General features: G+C 49.3%; 1 protein-coding gene across 1 annotated transcript in view; it reads right to left on the bottom strand.

Annotated features, from left to right (window-relative positions):
- Window positions 1-16,688, bottom strand: part of LOC142583737 (uncharacterized) — a 39,596-nt gene extending 22,908 nt beyond the window's left edge. Inside the window, exons 1-2 of the mRNA XM_075694225.1 lie at window positions 16,548-16,688; window positions 8,915-9,094 (exon numbers count right to left, since the gene is read on the bottom strand). Of these exons, the coding sequence (XP_075550340.1) occupies window positions 8,915-9,094; window positions 16,548-16,688 (321 nt within the window). The remainder of the gene's footprint in view (window positions 1-8,914; window positions 9,095-16,547) is intronic.
- Window positions 16,689-18,374: the final 1,686 nt, after the last annotated feature.

The following is an 18,374-nucleotide window of genomic DNA, read 5'->3' as shown; positions in this document are numbered from 1 at the left end:
CCGACCTCAAATGGCTTTAATAGCCTGTACATGCGGTACGATTCTGCCTCACTTGATCGTCCCAGAGCGCCTTCACTTTCTTGAGACAACTCCAAACGTTTGCTTTCAAGTTCAAGTTGCATTTATCGCTTTCCTCTCTCTATCTCTCTCTCTTTCCCTGAAATCTGAAATTCTTATAATCTGGGATGCGAGCGGTGGAACCAAGAAGGTGGTTTCATCCGAAGCTTTCTTGTGGATGAAAGATGTGTTAAACAAGCTCGTATGGCAAGCAGGCACTTGTACCCGTACCTTAAAGCAGTTGCCTGACCTTGATTAACAGTAGGTAGGGTGAGAAAAATGGTTTCCTTCAAAAGAGGTTATAAAGATAAATTTTATGAAACAGGTCGAGGCGCGGACACTTACGAAGCATTAAAAGATCGAGAAGGCTTGAACTAGTCTTCATTGAAATATGGTTGAGCTACATCAATATAATTAACAGCAGCAGGCAAGTTCAAGTCGACTGTGCGATGAAGCCTACTTCCAGTGACTTCTGCTTTTTCTTCTTTTTTTTCCTGTGTCAGCTGAGTTCTTTCTATACTGTCAAATTTCCTGAACGCATCACATCATCTGACCCCATGCGTCCATCACATTTCGTTTCGCGCCACTACGAACACATTCTATAACCGACCACCGCTTGCTTGCTCTATGCACCTCAGCTTCTTGGTCTCTAGTAGAATATAAGCTACGCCTAAATTTTGCTCGCTAATCCGTGCCGCTTTCTTGCTGTCCTCTAAATAATGCACCCATAACGCAAAATTGGAGCGGGCCTTTTGGTTCGCTAGAATACTGTATAGTAATTAGGGATATTACAGCCAATTAAGAATGCTGCAACGGACAACAGACAACGGACGGTCTTTAACAGATAAAGATGAACTCAACTAAGAAATGTTTCATCACAGTAGAAAGCCCACAGATACACATGAGCCACATGGAGTACGTGCACCCGCCTATTAGCTTTTGCTACTGTAGCCCTATTTTCCTCTCGTGATCAGGGTCGCATGTGAGTGTATGTGACCTAGATAAAAGCCCTTGATAAATAAATCAATATCCTAAATAAACCTAGATATACCTAGATAAATAGCCCAACTAGTAAGTCCTACTTGGAAAATAATTTGTAAGCGACTTGCGATGAGAAATAAGTCAGGGGAAGGCGGTGGCAAGAATAGAAACACACGAAATACAAAACTTAAAAGAGGAAGTAGCTAAAACTATGGTTCTTCGATTCGAATGGTGTCGGCCCAATGCGTATGCTTTCTGTATTGTGCGAAGCTGTGCAAGTTTTAACGCTGTAACGTTAAGGGTCCGTCTCGCAGAAAATCCGGTGTCGGCGGCGTTGTTCGTTAGAGAAAAATCATGCGAACCACGCATCTTGAAACACGCAGGCCCTTCGGGGTGGCACAGAGGCGTTACCAAGCTAAGTAAATTTCTCAAATTAAGATGCGTCGGGGAATTCGTAAAGTACGACTTGCACTCAACCTACAGACATGATAGCGTCGACATGTAATTTGAATGTACGAGAAAGGATCATTCTGTTGCGCGGAAAAACTCGAACACAGACCCCTTTTCCTGCTGCCGTTTGGGTTATAGCGGCCGTGGACTCTAGGTGTGTATACTAGGAGACCTAGTGAGTGGGTCGTTGTCTTTAGCTTAATGAAGTGTGTTCGAGGTTAGTAATTATGAATATCCTAATTATGAATGAGGTAATTATGCGAAATTATTGGCGAACGGGGCCCGGTAATGCTGTTGCATCCCACTCTCAAGAGCCAAGCTTAAGCGTGCTCCAAGTTTTTATTCCGTCCAATACATTGATTAGCTGCCGCTGCCACTGCTTCGAAATTGAAGTGAAAAAAAATTAAGTTAATTTGAGTTGCTTCCGGGCCAATTGCGTCTAAGCGTGTAAGCGTGGTGGTTTTACGCCAGTGCGAGGCAGTAACGTCAATGGCGGCCACGTAGCAAAGCTGCCGTAGCGGTACAGCTTTCATTATCTACTGAAGACCGTCACATTCGCGTACACAGCACGATAAGACGTTACTGAAAGTGTTACTGGAGCTTTAAAACGAGATAAAACTGTTGCACGTGTTTTACATGGGTGTTTAAAAATGGCACATTCCTTTATTCCACAAACATGGACGAAAATACGACTCTCTCGACTATGCTGGCAATGTACGCAGTCGTCGTCTATGTGCAGCGTCTGCACTGTTAGCCACTGAAAAGCGGCTTATAATGCACGACATTCTGATTCACAAATTCGTGCCAGTTAGCGCTCATCTGTTCTTCGTGAACAGCCTATAAATCACGACACCGTACCTGTCTTAATATACTTGTGTTAGATATCTCTAAAGCATGTATAGACCCGTTAATATACAACTGCATAGTATTCAAAGGTTCCAGTTGCAAAACTTAGCGAAAGCTAAGCTTTGCAACCGTATGGCAGGTGTTACAAACTTGCCCAACGCGGGACGGTAACCAAACGAGCACTTACGAACTTAAAAATTCGGCATATCTAACGCATATTTTAGAATTACGTGAAGCGAAGCTGTCGTAAAGCGTTTAATTAAACGCTTTACAAACGGTGATGCGTTCAATATTGTCTACATTCGTCCTATGCAACGTGTAATCTCATTGGATGTTTATGTTTATGCACCACAAAGGTGTCACTTTATTGCCGTGCCATTTTAGGCTTATGCACTGCATCGCTCACAAGCTACGCCAAAATATAAACTCCAAATCAGATGGATGCACAATGTAAGACGTATACGCAGCCGTGTTACAAGGAAGAAGGCAATATATGACGCTTGTCAAAGAATGGTGATGGCATTCGCATGCGCAGAAAACTAAGCCAGGTATCAAGTAACATTTAGGTCATTCACTACCTTTTGTGTCACAGTGGGGCATACCCTTTCTGAAGGATCGGCCAACAACGGGCGCACCCCCAGAGGCGCATACAGAATGTGAAAAGAAAATAAAATTCACTCAGGAACTCCTCTGGGAGTTGTCTAAGTACGCGTAGGCGTTCTGCCACTTCCTCATCTCCACGCAGCCCGGTATCATTATCAATGTTATGGATGGATGGAATAACTTTAATGAAAGGTCCTGCGAGCTACGGGGCGCAAGGCCCCATAGAGCGGGCTACTCCCACGTTGGGACCGGGAGTTGTAACTCCCTGGCCGCATCGTTGGCTCGCTGGACGGCCCAGAGCTGCTCCGCCAGGTCCGTGCTGTGTAATGCATCTTGTAGCCTGGCAGAGTCTAAATTATTGTTTGCGTGGGTCCGACTACACGGCCAGAGAAAGTGATATACGTCTAGTGTGCTATGGCAATTTTCGCACTATGATGTTGTGTATAGGTCAGGCATGTAGTGATGTAGTCTCTTCTGTGTGGGATACGTGTTTGTTTGAAGCATTCTGAACGTGAGGGCTTGAGGCCTGGTCAGCTTATTGCGAGGTGTCGTGTATATTCTGCGATCTAGATAAAAGTGTCTTGCGATCTGGTTATACGTGGAGGGAGGGTCCCGATTCTCGCTGGGATGGTCACGACCAGAATAGGTGGCGGCGCGGAGGGTTAGGTCTCGCGCGCTCCTGTCAGCCATCTCATTGAGATTGGTAGGGGCATCCTCTATCTCTCCGAGGTGTGCAGGGAACCAGCAGATGGTACGATGCTGCAGCGGTGCCGATCTATCGAATATTTGTAGTGCTTGGCTTATGAAACTCGATCCGACCAGTATTGGCGGCGAGGAACGAAGGAAGCCTAAAAACAGTGAAGAAGAAACTAGGAATTGGAAAGAATCAGATGTATGCGTTAAGAGACAAAGCCGGCAATATCATTACTAATATGGATGAGATAGTTCAAGTGGCTGATCATTTCTATAGAGATTTATACAGTACCAGTGGCACCCTCGACGATAATGGAAGAGAAATTAGTCCAGAGGAATTCGAAATCCCAAAGGGAACGCCGGAAGAAGTAAAGAAAGCCTTGGGAGATATGCAAAGGGAGAAGGCAGCTGGGGAGGATCAGGTAACAACAGATTTGTTGAAGGATCGTGGACAGATTGTTCTAGAGAAACTGGCCACCCTGTATACGCAATGCCTCATGACCTCGAGCGTACCGGAATCTTGGAAGAACGGCAGCATAATCCTAATTCATAAGAAAGGGGACGCCAAAGACTTGAAAAATTATAGACCGATCAGCTTACTCTCCGTTGCCTACAAACTATTTACTAAGGTAATCGCAAATAGAATCAGGAACACCTTAGACTTCTATCAAGCAAAGGACCAGGCAGGATTCCGTAAAGGCTACTCAACAATAGATCATATTCACACTATCAATCAGGTGATAGAGAAATGTGCGGAATATAACCAACCCTTATATATAGCTTTCATTGATTAAGAGAAAGCGTTTGATTCTGTCGAAACCTCAGCAGTCATAGAGGCATTACGGAATCAGGGTGTAGACGAGCCGTATGTAAAAATACTGAAAGATATCTATAGCGGCTCCGCAGCCACCGTAGTCCTCCATAAAGCAAGCAACAAAATCCCAATAAAGAAAGGCGTCAGACAGGGAGATACGATATCTCCAATGCTTTTCACAGCGTGTTTACAGGAGGTATTCAGAGACCTGGATTGGGAAGAATTGGGGATAAAAGTTAATGGAGAATACCTTAGTAACTTGCGATTCGCTGATGATATTGCCTTGCTTAGTAACTCAGGGGACCAATTGCAATGCATGCTCACTGACCTGGAGAGGCAAAGCAGAAGAGTGTGTCTAAAAATTAATCTGCAGAAAACTAAAGTAATGCTTAACAGTCTCGGAAGAGAACAGCAATTTACAATAGGCAGTGAGGCACTGGAAGTCGTAAGGGAATACATCTACTTAAGGCAGGTAGTGACGGCGGATCCAAATCATGAGACGGACATAATCAGAAGAATAAGAATGGGCTGGGGTGCGTTTGGCAGGCATTCTCAGATCATGAACAGCAGGTTGCCATTATCCCTCAAGAGAAAAGTATATAATAGCTGTGTCTTACCAGTACTCCCCTACGGGACAGAAACCTGGAGGCTTACGAAAAGGGTTCTACTCAAATTGAGGACGACGCAACGAGCTATGGAAAGAAGAATGATAGGTGTAACGTTAAGGGATAAGAAAAGAGCAGATTGGGTGAGGGAGCAAACGCGAGTTAATGACATCTTAGTTGAAATCAAGAAAAAGCTATGGGCATGGGCAGGACATGTAACGAGGAGGGAAGATAACCGATGGTCATTAAGGGTTACGGACTGGATCCCAAGGGAAGGGAAGCGTAGCAGGGGGCGGCAGAAAGTTAGGTGGGCGGATGAGATTAAGAAGTTTGCAGGCATGGCATGGCCACAATTAGTACATGACCGGGGTTGTTGGAGAAGTATGGGAGAGGCCTTTGCCCTGCAGTGGGCGTAACCAGGCTGATGATGATGATGATGATGGTGATGATGATGATGATGATGATGATGATCTATCGGAAGCGCTTCGCTGGCATAGTATGAGGGATCATGCGGCGCGCTCCTCATAGGTTTTGCTGTCAGCGCTCACTGAAAACACCACGCGCGAGCTCTCCCGGACATTTCTATAAGTACCTTCGAAACGAGAGAAGTTTCTTACTGTCTAAATAATAATATTGGGCAAACTGAAAGCACACAATCGTTTACAGACGCTATCTCCTTACCGAATACGTACAGTGAACGCCACTGCGCGCGGTCGCCGCGATGGAGTCTCCCGAACCGGCTTCTTGCGTGAAAGGTAGGTAAACGCTGAGAGCAAACTATGTGAAATATGTTCTTATAGTGTTTGTATAACTAAATGGAGCGTAATAGAATGAAGCCTCAATGCAGCGATCGCGCAGATTCGCAGCGACCGACTGCGCGTCTGCATGCTTGTCCGCGCACTGTTTCGTTTTCTCCGCGTGCGAGTTTTCGCACCGTGCCATGAGCTTTAGGCCGCAGAATATGAGCATTTGACAGTATACAAGCAACCATTGTTGTGTGGGTGCTATCAGAGCTGTTCAAAAATAATTTCATTGCAGAGACTTCGACGCCTACGGCGACTGTGATGTCGCGTCGCGACGATTCAATCTTTTTTTTTCTTCTAAATTCTTTGACCTTTCAGTATTATTTCTCGAGTTGCATCGCACTGTATGTTTATCGGCGTTCTCAGCGTGCAATTTCCCGCTGCTCCTTTTTTGTAATCCAGTGCATTAATTCATAACACAAGCATGACCATATGCCATGCTTTTTTTAAATGTGCTTCTTACCGCTGCCTTTCCACTCCACTGAACTTGCGAGTATCTAAAGCATCGACAAGTTCATAGACCAAACCGTCATTACATTAGTCGGGCAGCGGACTCGGGCGAGCGTCTCAGTGCGCGTTTTCAGAACATCGCAGACCGGGCGATGTAGCAGAAATCTTCCTCGCGTCTGTGCTTGCTGCATACCCGAGTTGTAGCCGATGACTGTTTGCCTGTTTCATGTTTCCGAGCCAAGCTTCACGCAGCTTCTTGTCCTGCGGCTACGTGTGAATAAGGCTGACACCGGCCTCCGTTACGTGCGTCCGGCCCTGCGGAACCGAGCAGTAGCCTACCATGTTGCGCGCCTTCAAAGGCAGCCACTACCTATTGTAGTACTTTGAAGCGTTGTAAGGGAGACACTCGAAGCGGGAAAATTTCGCCACTAAATGAGGACCGGAGCGTACGAGGGAATTTAAATTCGTTTTCAGCTCGCTTCGGCGCGCCCGAAGCAGCCGACGCGGCCGCTATGTACACGTGATCCCTCCTAGCACGTCACGCCGACGGTGGCGCCAGCTTTTCCAGTGGTGGAGCTCGAGGCCAATAAACGACAGCGCTGCGGCGGCACCAACTGCTGCGGACGGCGTAGCACGGTGAATTAATCCCGCAAGCAAACTGCTGCAGGTAGCGGCGCAAGGTGCGCTGACGACGTTCCGACCCTTACAAGCCATTATTGCTCTTTAGTGGCTTATCCATCCGCGTCGAACCATTATACGCCGTGATCACCCGTACTCCGGCAGCTGTGCGTTGTGTTCCCACCGCTTAGGCGCCTGCGTACGTCGGGGCCGCGCGGGGCCTATCTGGACAGCGATCTGCGATGGGGACCCAGTGCGCCGAGTGCTGATAGCTTCGTGTGCGCTCTGTTCTTGCCGCTCGCGTTGAAGCGAGACGCGTGCGCCCTATCTTGAAAGCGATCTAGTCTCACGTGATGGACGGGCCGTTTTCCTCATTGTGTATGTAGGTATGTATTTTTCCGTTACGCAAAACAGAGGTGCGCATATGCTAGGTCAGCATACAATGCACAAGCATGTATTGTATTGTAGCAGACAGCACAATTCTAACCGTTGAGCTAAATCAACCCATTCGTTGGTACTTTATTCGGTGCACGTATAAACTTTGTATATATCGCAATATATATTCGCCGAGATACTGACCGACTGAACAGCAACCAGCAACCAGGCAGCCACGCTAATCCCGCGAAAGTAGAAAAGAAAGCTTCGCCTTAAGATGGTTCAACTTTTGCAACGTGTTTTGGAACATATCGTTAACATTCTTGGTCGGCCAATCAAGAGGTGCGCTTGAAGGCGGATATTTGTTGGAGGGAGAATATTTAGGTAGCGTTTGTTGCTTCACTGGGTAATTCTTTTAGGGAAACGAGTTTACCTCTCACATCGGTAGGGATGGTTACGTCTGAAGCTCGCTATATTAGTGCTAATACATAGGGTGTGTTTTCTTTTTGGCAGCACAAAATTTTTTAAAGCTGCATGTAGCTGATACCACAATTCTAACCCTTGAGCTAATTTACTCGATGAAGCAACCATTCTAGGAGAAATAATAATGATCCACTGAGTGATTAACATAATTGTACAAATTAACATAATAATTAATTACTTTCCGGCACATATTTCAATCTACGAATAGCAGGCTAGTGAGTTTGCAAGGCATATCGATTTCCAAGGACGGCCGAGTTTTCCAGATGTGCTCCGTCAATGTTCAGGTAAAAATGCATTGTTGTTTAACTTCTTTAAGAAAAACAAAAGCAACTAGAACACCGTTACATTTCGTCGGACACTTTGAAAATTATTGTCTAGTCCTGAGCATTCGTTCCAAGTGAATATGTCTTACCTACTCACTAGCTACAGTTAGAAGAGTCAAATGTGTGCCTTAATATAATTAATTTCAAAAATAATTGGCATAATTATGTTTAATCTTTTTGATTGCTCGTAAAGTAACGACCGCCTCATCGAGTAACTTAGCTCAGTGATTGGAATTGTGCTATCGGCGACGGGCATTCTGTTTCTTTTTTATTTGATGGAACTAAAATAGAAAAGCCCTTGGTATGATTGCATGAGCAGCAGAACCCAGCAGCCTCGGTCGGCAAAGGTTTGCCCCGCAGCTATTTGTTTCTCTGCGCCTATTGGGGCACCCCCCTCCGAGAAAGAGACCGCATACCCAAAACGTCGCGAGATCTGGCGGGAGCGAGTATACGCACGACGCGACTGTGCCGTCACGCGGCATTTGCAGAAAACTCTGAAAGTACCCTGTTTTGTATGGTTAGGTTAGGTCAGGTCAGGTTATGTTATGTTATGTTAGGTTGCCCACCACGCTACAGCCACCGCCAAAGCAAAGCCAGAGAAAGCGTCGAACTGTGTCCGAACGAGTAATTAGAGAGTGTCAGGGGGTTACTCGAGGGTACTTTCAGAGTTTTCTGCAAATACCGCTGGGCCGGCGCAGTCGCGTCGTGCGCGTTAGTGCGTGTACTCGCTTCCACGAGACCCCACGACGTCGTGCGTACACGGTCGGTCTTTTCGCGAGGCAAGAAAGTATTAGCGGCGAGTGGTCGTCGTACCTGGTTCGGCTTGTGGAAAATATCGGGCCAGTTCTGCCAGGGGCTGTACACGTACACGGCGTAGTCGAAAATGAAAGCGTACGCCAGCAAGGCGCCCAGTGAAGCTCGCAGGCGCCCCTTGGTCAGCTGCATCTTTTCTCGGCGATCCCGATCATCCGCCTCGGTGGCAACGAGCAAACCCTGCGCGTGGCACACGCGTGCCAGACCTCTTCGGCGAAGAAGGTCGCAGTGATGATGAATACGCGCTCATCCTTTTTGCGAAGAAAACGAAAATTATACCGCCATTTCATGTCCGAACCAATGCAGCAATCTATACCACACTTGAGGCGCGCTCGATATGCATAATCGGAACAAGCCAGTGACGTAAGCTTCCTTACAAAATTTTGATAGGTGACATATACGTATAATTTATTTACGAAAAATCATGACCCATTCCACTCTGTGAAGGTTGATGACCAGCGAAGCTGCTTAGCACACGACACGGAGGTGACACAATTTTGAACAAAGGTACGAACACATTTATTTCCTAATCGTTGGTCATCGTGACAACAGATACGCACGCACATTCTCGTACCTTCCCTGTTATTAAATGCGTAAGCATTTCTAAGCCTACCCAACGAGAAATTTGTCCGACACCAATGAATGGCTCACGGCAAGCAAAAAATACATATATTATCTGCCTTTTATTGCCTGAACACGTGTGTAAAGTCTGCCCGACTCTTGGCCAATCCCCGTGAATGGGTATGCGCCAAACACATCAAGGTCATCATCATCACCGTCATCATTACCTACCTATGGGCATACTGGTCTTAAAAATGGTGCCTATTGATAACTAATCTACTGAAAATGCAAATTGAAGTGATGAGACGTATAAGCTTTTCCAAACAGTGAAGCGATTTTGCATCACATTCGAGGGCTGAGTATTTGCGCGCGCAGATTTGTTGAGGGACAGGAAAAATCCACGGAACCCTAGCCATAAGCAGCGTCGCTGTAAAAGGCAAATACGCTAGCTTGAACTTCCGAGGAATCACCTTCCACTTGCAAAGAGAAAGAAAAGAGGAGGAAGGCAAATAAATAAGTTGGAGTTCCGCCCGAAAGGCGAAGCACTGATAGCGATAGCAAATTAGTAGATAGCTGTACGAAGTAAGGATAGTAGTTTTATTGGCTGTATAAACTTGTAGACCTTCGCTTACTAACTAAATTAACAATGATAAAATATGTAAGCGTGACTTAATGAGGACGTAGAAAGAAACACACACAGAGACAGCGCTGTCATTGTGTGTCTGCATCTTTCTACGTCCTTGTTCCGTCACGATTACACATTCTATCATGGATTCAAACTAATTAGCCCGTCAACGTGTTTTAATTAAATTAACCAGCATGATGTCACGCGCGCACAGGTAAACATGAACACATCTCGCACGATGAGCGCGGAAACTCCCTGTGAAAATTGTGGACTGAGGAATCGCGGCCGCAGCAAGCGAACTGACCTTCATGCATATCTCGCTTCAGCGTGAACGAAACATCGAAAGCACAGCGCATACGAAGCTACCGGCACCACGCGCACTCTGCAAACATCGCAGATCGCCTTGAGATGAGGCCCGCGCAGGCGCGCACTTTAGCCACGTCGCAGACCGCTTTCAAGACACACGAGCGCTGGCAACGGGTTCCTACAGTGTCCGCGATTTGCGTGGCCAATGCCGCAGAAGACGCCGCGGTTGTCTCCACTCTGTACGGAGTGGCGGGCGAGGAGGACATCAAGGTGCCGTAGCAGCAGCCGGAAAAGGACACCCCGTGGCTACTCTCGTCACGCACGCGCACAACTGTTCTGCGGTGACGCTATAGGCTGTGCTCGTAGTACTGAAAGCCACGCGCTCCTGTGTTCACGCTCAAAAAGTTCAAGATAGCACACATGAGCAACGAACGTGATAACGTGCGGCCGAAAGGGCGACCATCTGGAGGATCTAAATAGTACTGACGCCGCATGGCATGGACAGACCATTGAAAGTGTCGGTGTCGCAGTAAGATGTGTCACTGGCCTCATGCACACAACTATTCTGCGGTGACGCTACGCTGTGCTCGTAGTACTGAAGCTGAGTGATCCAGTCCTTAATTGACTGAAGCTTAAAACATCCACCACCACTCCAAGCATCGACGCTCGCTTGCTCCACATGTGGGAAGCCCGGCGTAGCCTGCTGAAGCGTTGGAAAAGGCAAAGATTAAATCGCAAGCTCAAGAGGCGAATAGCACTACTCACACAAGAGGCTGCGGAATACGCTACCACGCTATGCCGAGAGAATTGGCTATCCCTCTGCGACAGCTTGAGAGGAAGACTGAGTACTTCCAAGACGTGGAAGTTATTGAGGTATTTAATCAACCCGGCCAGCAGCAAAACGGAATCCCACCACAATATGGCCCGAGTAATTCACCAATTTCCTGGAAACGAGGCGGACCTCCTTTTGACTCTCAAAGCCCAGTACTTCCGCACACAGCCATCGGAGCCTCTGCCACCCTACACCGGCACCCCTAACAAGCTCCTAGATGAGGACATTCATCTACATGAGGTAACAGCGGCGATAATGGGCTTGCGACGCCACGCAGCCCCGGGAATGGACCAAATTGCCAATAAGGCACTCGTAAATCTTGACAGCCCCTCGCTACTAGAGCTTACCGCTCATCTTAACGGAGTATGGAGGAAAGTGAACCTTCCCGAGGACTGGAAAATAGCCGAGGTTCGTCTGATACCGAAGCCAGGCAAGCCACCAGCCATTGAGAACCTACGACCGATCTCCCTCACTTCGTGTGTAGGAAAGCTCCTAGAGCACATCGTTCTCAATCGGTTACAACCATTCCTGGAGGACTCGGGGAAACTTCCAACAACGATGATAGGATTCCGTCCACACCTCTCAACTCAAGACATCCTACTTCAGCTGAAAGAGGAGGTGATTGTACCAGCGACACGCAACTCCCCCACGGCTATCCTCGCCTTACATCTTGAAGGGGCGTTCGATAACGTCAAGCACAGCAATCTTACAGAGGCTAAACGCGCTGGGCTGTGGGGCCAGGACGTACTCCTATATCAGAGATTTCCTCTCAGATAGAAAAGCCATCCTAAAGGTCGGGGACAAAGCCACAAACCCCTTCCTACTGGGCGGGCGCGGCACACCACAGAGCGCCGTGTTATCCCCTCTCCTTTTCAATATCGCCCTAATAGGCCTACCGCCGCTCCTCGATAACATCCCAGGGATCCGGCATGGCCTATATGCCGACCACATTACCATCTGGTCGTCCACAGGGTCCATCGGGGAAATGGAGAACCGCTTGCAGGAAGCTGCAGACGTGGTGAGCGACTATGCTAAGTCATGCCGGCTCAGCTGCGCCCCCCAAAAGTCGGAGCTACTCCTGGTCTCACCGCGAAAGAAGCACACATCCGACTCGCCCACTATCAACATACAACTGGAGGGACACACCATCGTTCCGTCTCAGAGCGTAAAGATATTGGGAATGGTTTTCCAGTCGGATCGCACCAATACAATATTAATTCAAAAGCTTAAGAATACAACAGCGCAAGTTACGCACATGATCCGGCGAATAACAACCAAGACAAGAGGCATGGAGGAGGCGGACACGCTTCGTCTTGTCCAAGCCTTCGTCTTGTCTCGAATAACTTACGCTATTCCATACGCACTACTCAACGAGACGGAACTCAAGAAAATCAACACAATGATCAGAAAGGCATATAAGCAGGCGATGGGCCTGCCAATCAATACGTCCACAGAACGCGTACTACGACTAGGTGTGCACAACACGGCCGAGGAGCTGATCGAGGCACATTTATCCAGTCAGCGAACAAGGCTGGCGATTACGGAAGCAGGGAGGTCCATTCTCTTACGCCTGGGGCTCTCTGCCCCTCTGATCCCTCCGCCGCCTCAGACTGTGAGCTTACGCCATGCCATCCGGAGCAACACCACCGTACGTCCTCTAGCTCGCAATATGCACCCAGTGCACCACGCAGAGCGAAGGGAGACCCGCGCCCTGGCCATACACAAGCGATACGGAACTTTACCCTCTACAGCCTACACGGACGCGGCCGGACACGGACGCGCAGCAAAAACAGCCACCGTAGTCGTCAAAACAGAACATCGGAGCAGCATTTCGCTCACACGAAACGATCCCCTCCAAGCCGAAGAAGCTGCCATAGCCCTCGCGCTCTCCCAAACAGAGGTTGAAGTCATAGTGACCGACTCCCAACAGGCGTGCCGCAACTTTGCTAGCGGCAGAATTCATACCACTACGCTCCGGATCATCAATCAAAAGCCGCCGACGAGATCAGTCATGATCATCTGGGCGCCAGCTCATCAAGGCATTCCTGGCAACGAGGTCGCCAACCACGTGGCTCGAGATCTGACCCACCGAGCCGACGCCGAGGAATCTGAACCTGAGCGCATGCACCCTCTAGTCTCTTACCAAGACATCACACAACACTACAAGCTAACCCGCAGAACATATGCACCCCGCAAAAGTCACTACCTAGAGAGCAGGAGCGATTCCTCCGAGCTCTACAGGTTCATACATTCCCCCACCCAACCAGAAATCACCTCATACACCCTACAAAATTCTCTCCGCAATGCCGCTTCTGCGCAGAGCCCGGGTCCCTCAGGCACATAGTAGGGGGTTGCAGAGCGGCACCATTAAATCCTCCGAACCCTTACCCCACTAACGAGCTTTGGGAGAGAGCATTGGCCAGCTCCGACCTCGAGGATCAGCAACGGCTGGTTGCGAGGGCCCAGGACGCGGCCCGAGCTCAAGGCATTCTGGAATGAGGACGCCTCTCCAAAGCTGCATTTACCTAATAAAAATGTTTATTCTCTCTCTCTCGTAGGGACTCTCCGCTAGGGGGCCGTGGAGTACTGACGTGCCTCACATGAGCTCCTGCGTCTTGCGCTCATTTCTACAGCAAGGCCACTCAGCCCTTTCATTTTGCACCGACGGAATCGGCAAGCTGCAAGAAACAAGCGGATACCACCTACTTTAAAAGTGAGTGCGTTTTTGTCAAGATTTCGAGCTTCATGTTCACCGACCATCCCGTGCCTTGCTAAGCCTAACGCCGCGCGAGACCCCACCGGCCCGCCGGGGAGAACCACCGTCGCACGTGCAACAGGCACACGGTGCGCGTGAAAGGAGGCCGACAGCGCTCGCTGCCGCACGTGCGTCGCACGTGCACTGTGTGTCGAAGAGGAGGCTCGGCGCTCGCAGGCGCTGCGGCTGACAAGCAGGCTTTGAGATGAGCCAAGAAACACCCGCGACGGACGCGACGTCAAGCGAACGACAAGAAGAAACAAGCGCCATGCATACAGACTCAGCGGAAGAAGCCGACGTCGCGCAATCTTGGACTTACGATAAAAACAGTGGCAGAACTATAGACCTCAACGACCAATGGCTGACATGGGAAAGGAAAGGCAAGAAGGAAATCACGCGCATCAAAGCCCCCGCAGTGACCCAATCCACACAACAGCCAGCCATGCCGCCGCCGCCGCCGCGCAAATCCAGAACGCCACCGCTACCTTTGGACGACATCAAGATTGTCTACCGCCCACAAGCTGGCCTTGAACTCGCCAAATGGTCACTCGTCGCAGTCACTCACGCAGTAGGAAGATCCAGCGGAATATTGCAAAAAGAATTCCACGACAACGTGCGAGTACAAATGCAAAAAGAAGAAAACCTCATCATTGCAAGTACAGCAAACAAGAACTACGCTCAAAACTTAGCCAAGGTCACTAGCACACAGCTTGGAGGCAACTTTTACAACGTAAAAGCCAACTCTCGTCTCCCGAAGAATGTCAGCAAAGGTGTTATCTACGGTATCACGCCGGGGACTTGCAGTGCGGAACTAATGGATGGAATTCGAGTGCCAGCACGTTATACAGTCCTCAACGCCCGCATGCTCGGACAGTCCACGGCGGCGGTCATCTATTTTGAGGGCCCACACGTCCCCTACTACATCATTTATCAGAGCGGCGACTACCGATGCAAGCCCTACCGCAAATCAGTTCAGTATTGCCGAACCTGTGGCAACCTCGGACATCGTCAAGACGTTTGCCCAAAACCAACCCCAAATTTCTGCTACAAATGTGGCAAAACAAACCAACCCCCGAACCATGACTGCCATCCCACGTGCAAGATTTGCGGAGAAGGACACGAAACGGCCGGGAAAGAATGCAAGAAAAAGCTCAAGCCCAACCCACCGCCTTACCAAGTAAGACAGCAATGGCAAAACAGGATCCAAGAGCGAGACAGTCGATGGAGCTCCAACCGCGATGAGTTCCCTGAACTAGGTGCTGCCAATGGATGCGCCGCCAACACAAGTGACGCCTCCAGTGCCAACGCAAGAACTAGCAGACCCAAGTCAAGATCGCGGTCGCGTTCCCGAAAACGCGTGAATTACGCTGAAGTGCCCAGTGCATGCGCCGCCAACTCAAGTAACGCCTCCAGTAGCACCGCAAGAAATAACAGACCCACGTCAAGATCACGATCAAGATCGCGATCGCGTTCCCGAAAACGCCTGAATTACGCTGAAGTGGCCAGCAGCTCAGGCAGTGCAGTCGTCGTATCGGCAGAAGCGGTAACCGTAAGAGCCCTCGAGAGCAAGCTACAAAATCAACAAAGTCTCATAGACAGACTATTCCAAAGATGCAAAGAATATGAACAGGGAAGCAAACAATCATTTGCAGCGCTAACCACGGCCGCAGTTGATTCCGCTATTGAAGCTAGAGTTCAAAAGCACCTCCAGGCTTTCGAGGACGTCTTCACAAAAAACATCCTTGCCCTGATTGAAAACATCACCAAGCCTATTGTCGAGAAGATTGCGTCACTTAACACCCAAGTGACCACCCTCGCAAATCAAGTCGCCACTCTCACAAGCCAGGTTACCGGCCTAACAGCCCAGGTCAACAATTTTATAGCACACGCAAAGAACAATTATGTCACCAAGTCCTACCTCGACAGCCTTCTCAACACGACCGAGCAAGGTAGAAAGAAGGCTCGCACGAACAGTCGTAATGCCTCCCGCTCGATCTCACCCAACCATGAAGCTGCCTGCGAAGCTGAAGATCCTCATGATGGTGACAGCTAAAACCACAACAAAAAGCCCGAAAAATACTCTGCGCATCTGGCAATGGAACTGTCGATCCTTCCGTCCCCGGTATGCAAACCTACAAGAACTCGTCAAACTGGACCACCCTGATGTAATTGCCCTACAGGAAACCAATACCCACAACGTCCGACTTCAAGGATACATCGCTCATGCACAAACTCATCGCACAGCCATCCTTACCAAGAAAACTCTCACAACGCAGGAACACGAAATAGAAGACATCCCCATCGAGCACACCCTAGTGGAGATCATACCTGATAGAAAAACGCAGCAAAGTCTCTTTATCGCCAGCATATACAGCCCTCCTCGTGATCAACTTCCGGAATTCGACCACTTTGTCCGTGAACTGAGGAAACGCACGAAAGGCCATCAAGTTGTTATAATGGGAGATTTCAACGCCCCACATACAGCATGGGCTTATCCAAACACCACCAAGAAGGGAGCGCGAGTGCACGACACTGCTCAACACCACAGGCTGACCCTCTGGAACGACCCATTGCAGGCCACGAGAGTCGGGAACAGTGTCTCCAGGGACACAAACCCGGACCTTACGTTCACAGCGAACGTCCACTGGGCCGAGTGGAGTCGACTCTCGGAGACGCTCGGAAGCGACCACCACATTATTCAACTTGACATCGCGCATAACCGGAAACCAACCAAGACTGGAGTTGCTCGGCTAACGGACTGGAAGTCCTTCAGAGACAACCTCAGCGGCAACACAACAATCGACGACATCGACCATTGGCTCAAGGGCCTTCTCATCACCGCAGAAAACCACACCAAGAGCATCCAGCTAAGCACCAACACCCCCGCAGTCGACCCGCATCTCCTTCATCTCTGGGAGGCCAAAAGAAGCCTCCTGAAGAGGTGGAAGAGACAAAAGCTCAATAAAAAACTTAAGCAACGAATCGCCCTTCTCACCATACAGGCCCAAGATTACGCGGAGCAACTTAGCAGGCAAAATTGGCACACCTTTTGTGACAGCATACAAGGGACACTCAGCACCAAGAAAACCTGGCATCTTCTACGCGCTCTCTTAGCTACCGATCGCACCAAAACGCAACAGAGGCAAGATCTGCGCAGACTCATCCACAATCATGCTGGATCGGAGGATGATCTCCTTCGTGAGCTTCAGCAAAAACTTAGTAGCGACAAGGCCACTTCATCAGCGAGCAGAAAAACGTACGGCGGTGCACCAAACCCAGATCTCGATCGACCATTCACCCAGGCAGAGCTCCACGCAGCATTAGCCAAGCTCACCAGAAACACCAGTCCCGGCAACGACAGAATAACTAATAAGCTCTTACGCAACCTCCCGCAATCTGCCACTACAGCACTGCTACAGTACTACAACGACTGCTGGGAAAAGGGGGACCTACCAGCTGCCTGGAAGCATTCGGAGGTGACCATGATCCCCAAACCCAACAAACCCCTTCGCATCGAAAACCTACGTCCCATTTCCCTCACATCTTGCGTGGGCAAACTCCTCGAGCACATGGTGCACGACCGGTTAACAACATACCTCGAGGACAACGGACACTTGCCGCACACCATGTTCGGATTCCGACAGCATCTGTCCACGCAGGACGTACTCCTGCTCCTCAAAGAAGACTTGCTTGATTACCTCGATCACAGACGCAAATCATCAATCCTGGCTATCGACGTAAAGGGCGCATTCGACAACATGAGCCACGAAGCCATTCTCCGCAACCTCGAAGATACAGCCTGCGGAGCGCGGATCTATAACTATATCAGCAGCTTTTTAACACACCGAACAGCAACAGTAGGCGTCTGCAACCTCCGCAGCGATAAATTTCGGCTACCGAACAAAGGAACCCCACAAGGATCAGTTATTTCACCCCTCCTTTTCAATATCGCAATGAACAACCTACCGAAACAACTCAACGCCATCCCAAACCTATGCCATGCCCTTTACGCCGACGACGTCACGCTCTGGACCAAAGCGCCTACTACTGGACAACAAGAACGCAATCTACAAGAAGCCGTCGATACTATCGAAAGATACCTCCGAGACTGCGGTCTCCAATGCGCACCCGAAAAGTCGGAGCTTCTCGTCCTGAGAGCACGGACACGAGGAAGACCACCTAACTATATCGAACCCGATCCTAGCGTCTCGCTCAACGAAACCAAGATCCCTACAGTCGACTCTCTTCGCGTACTCGGACTTCACATCCACAAGGACGGATCAGGGGCGGCCACTCTCCCGCGTCTCCAACGCACACTGTCACAAGTTACGCACCTCGTCAAGAGGATCACAAATCAAAGAAGCGGACTCAAGGAGCACGA

The sequence above is a fragment of the Dermacentor variabilis genome, chromosome 5 (genome assembly GCF_050947875.1).
Source record: "Dermacentor variabilis isolate Ectoservices chromosome 5, ASM5094787v1, whole genome shotgun sequence".
Lineage (NCBI taxonomy): Eukaryota > Metazoa > Arthropoda > Arachnida > Ixodida > Ixodidae > Dermacentor > Dermacentor variabilis.
The sequence above is the reverse complement of the archived record's forward strand: the minus strand, read 5'-3'. Positions and strand labels throughout refer to the sequence as shown.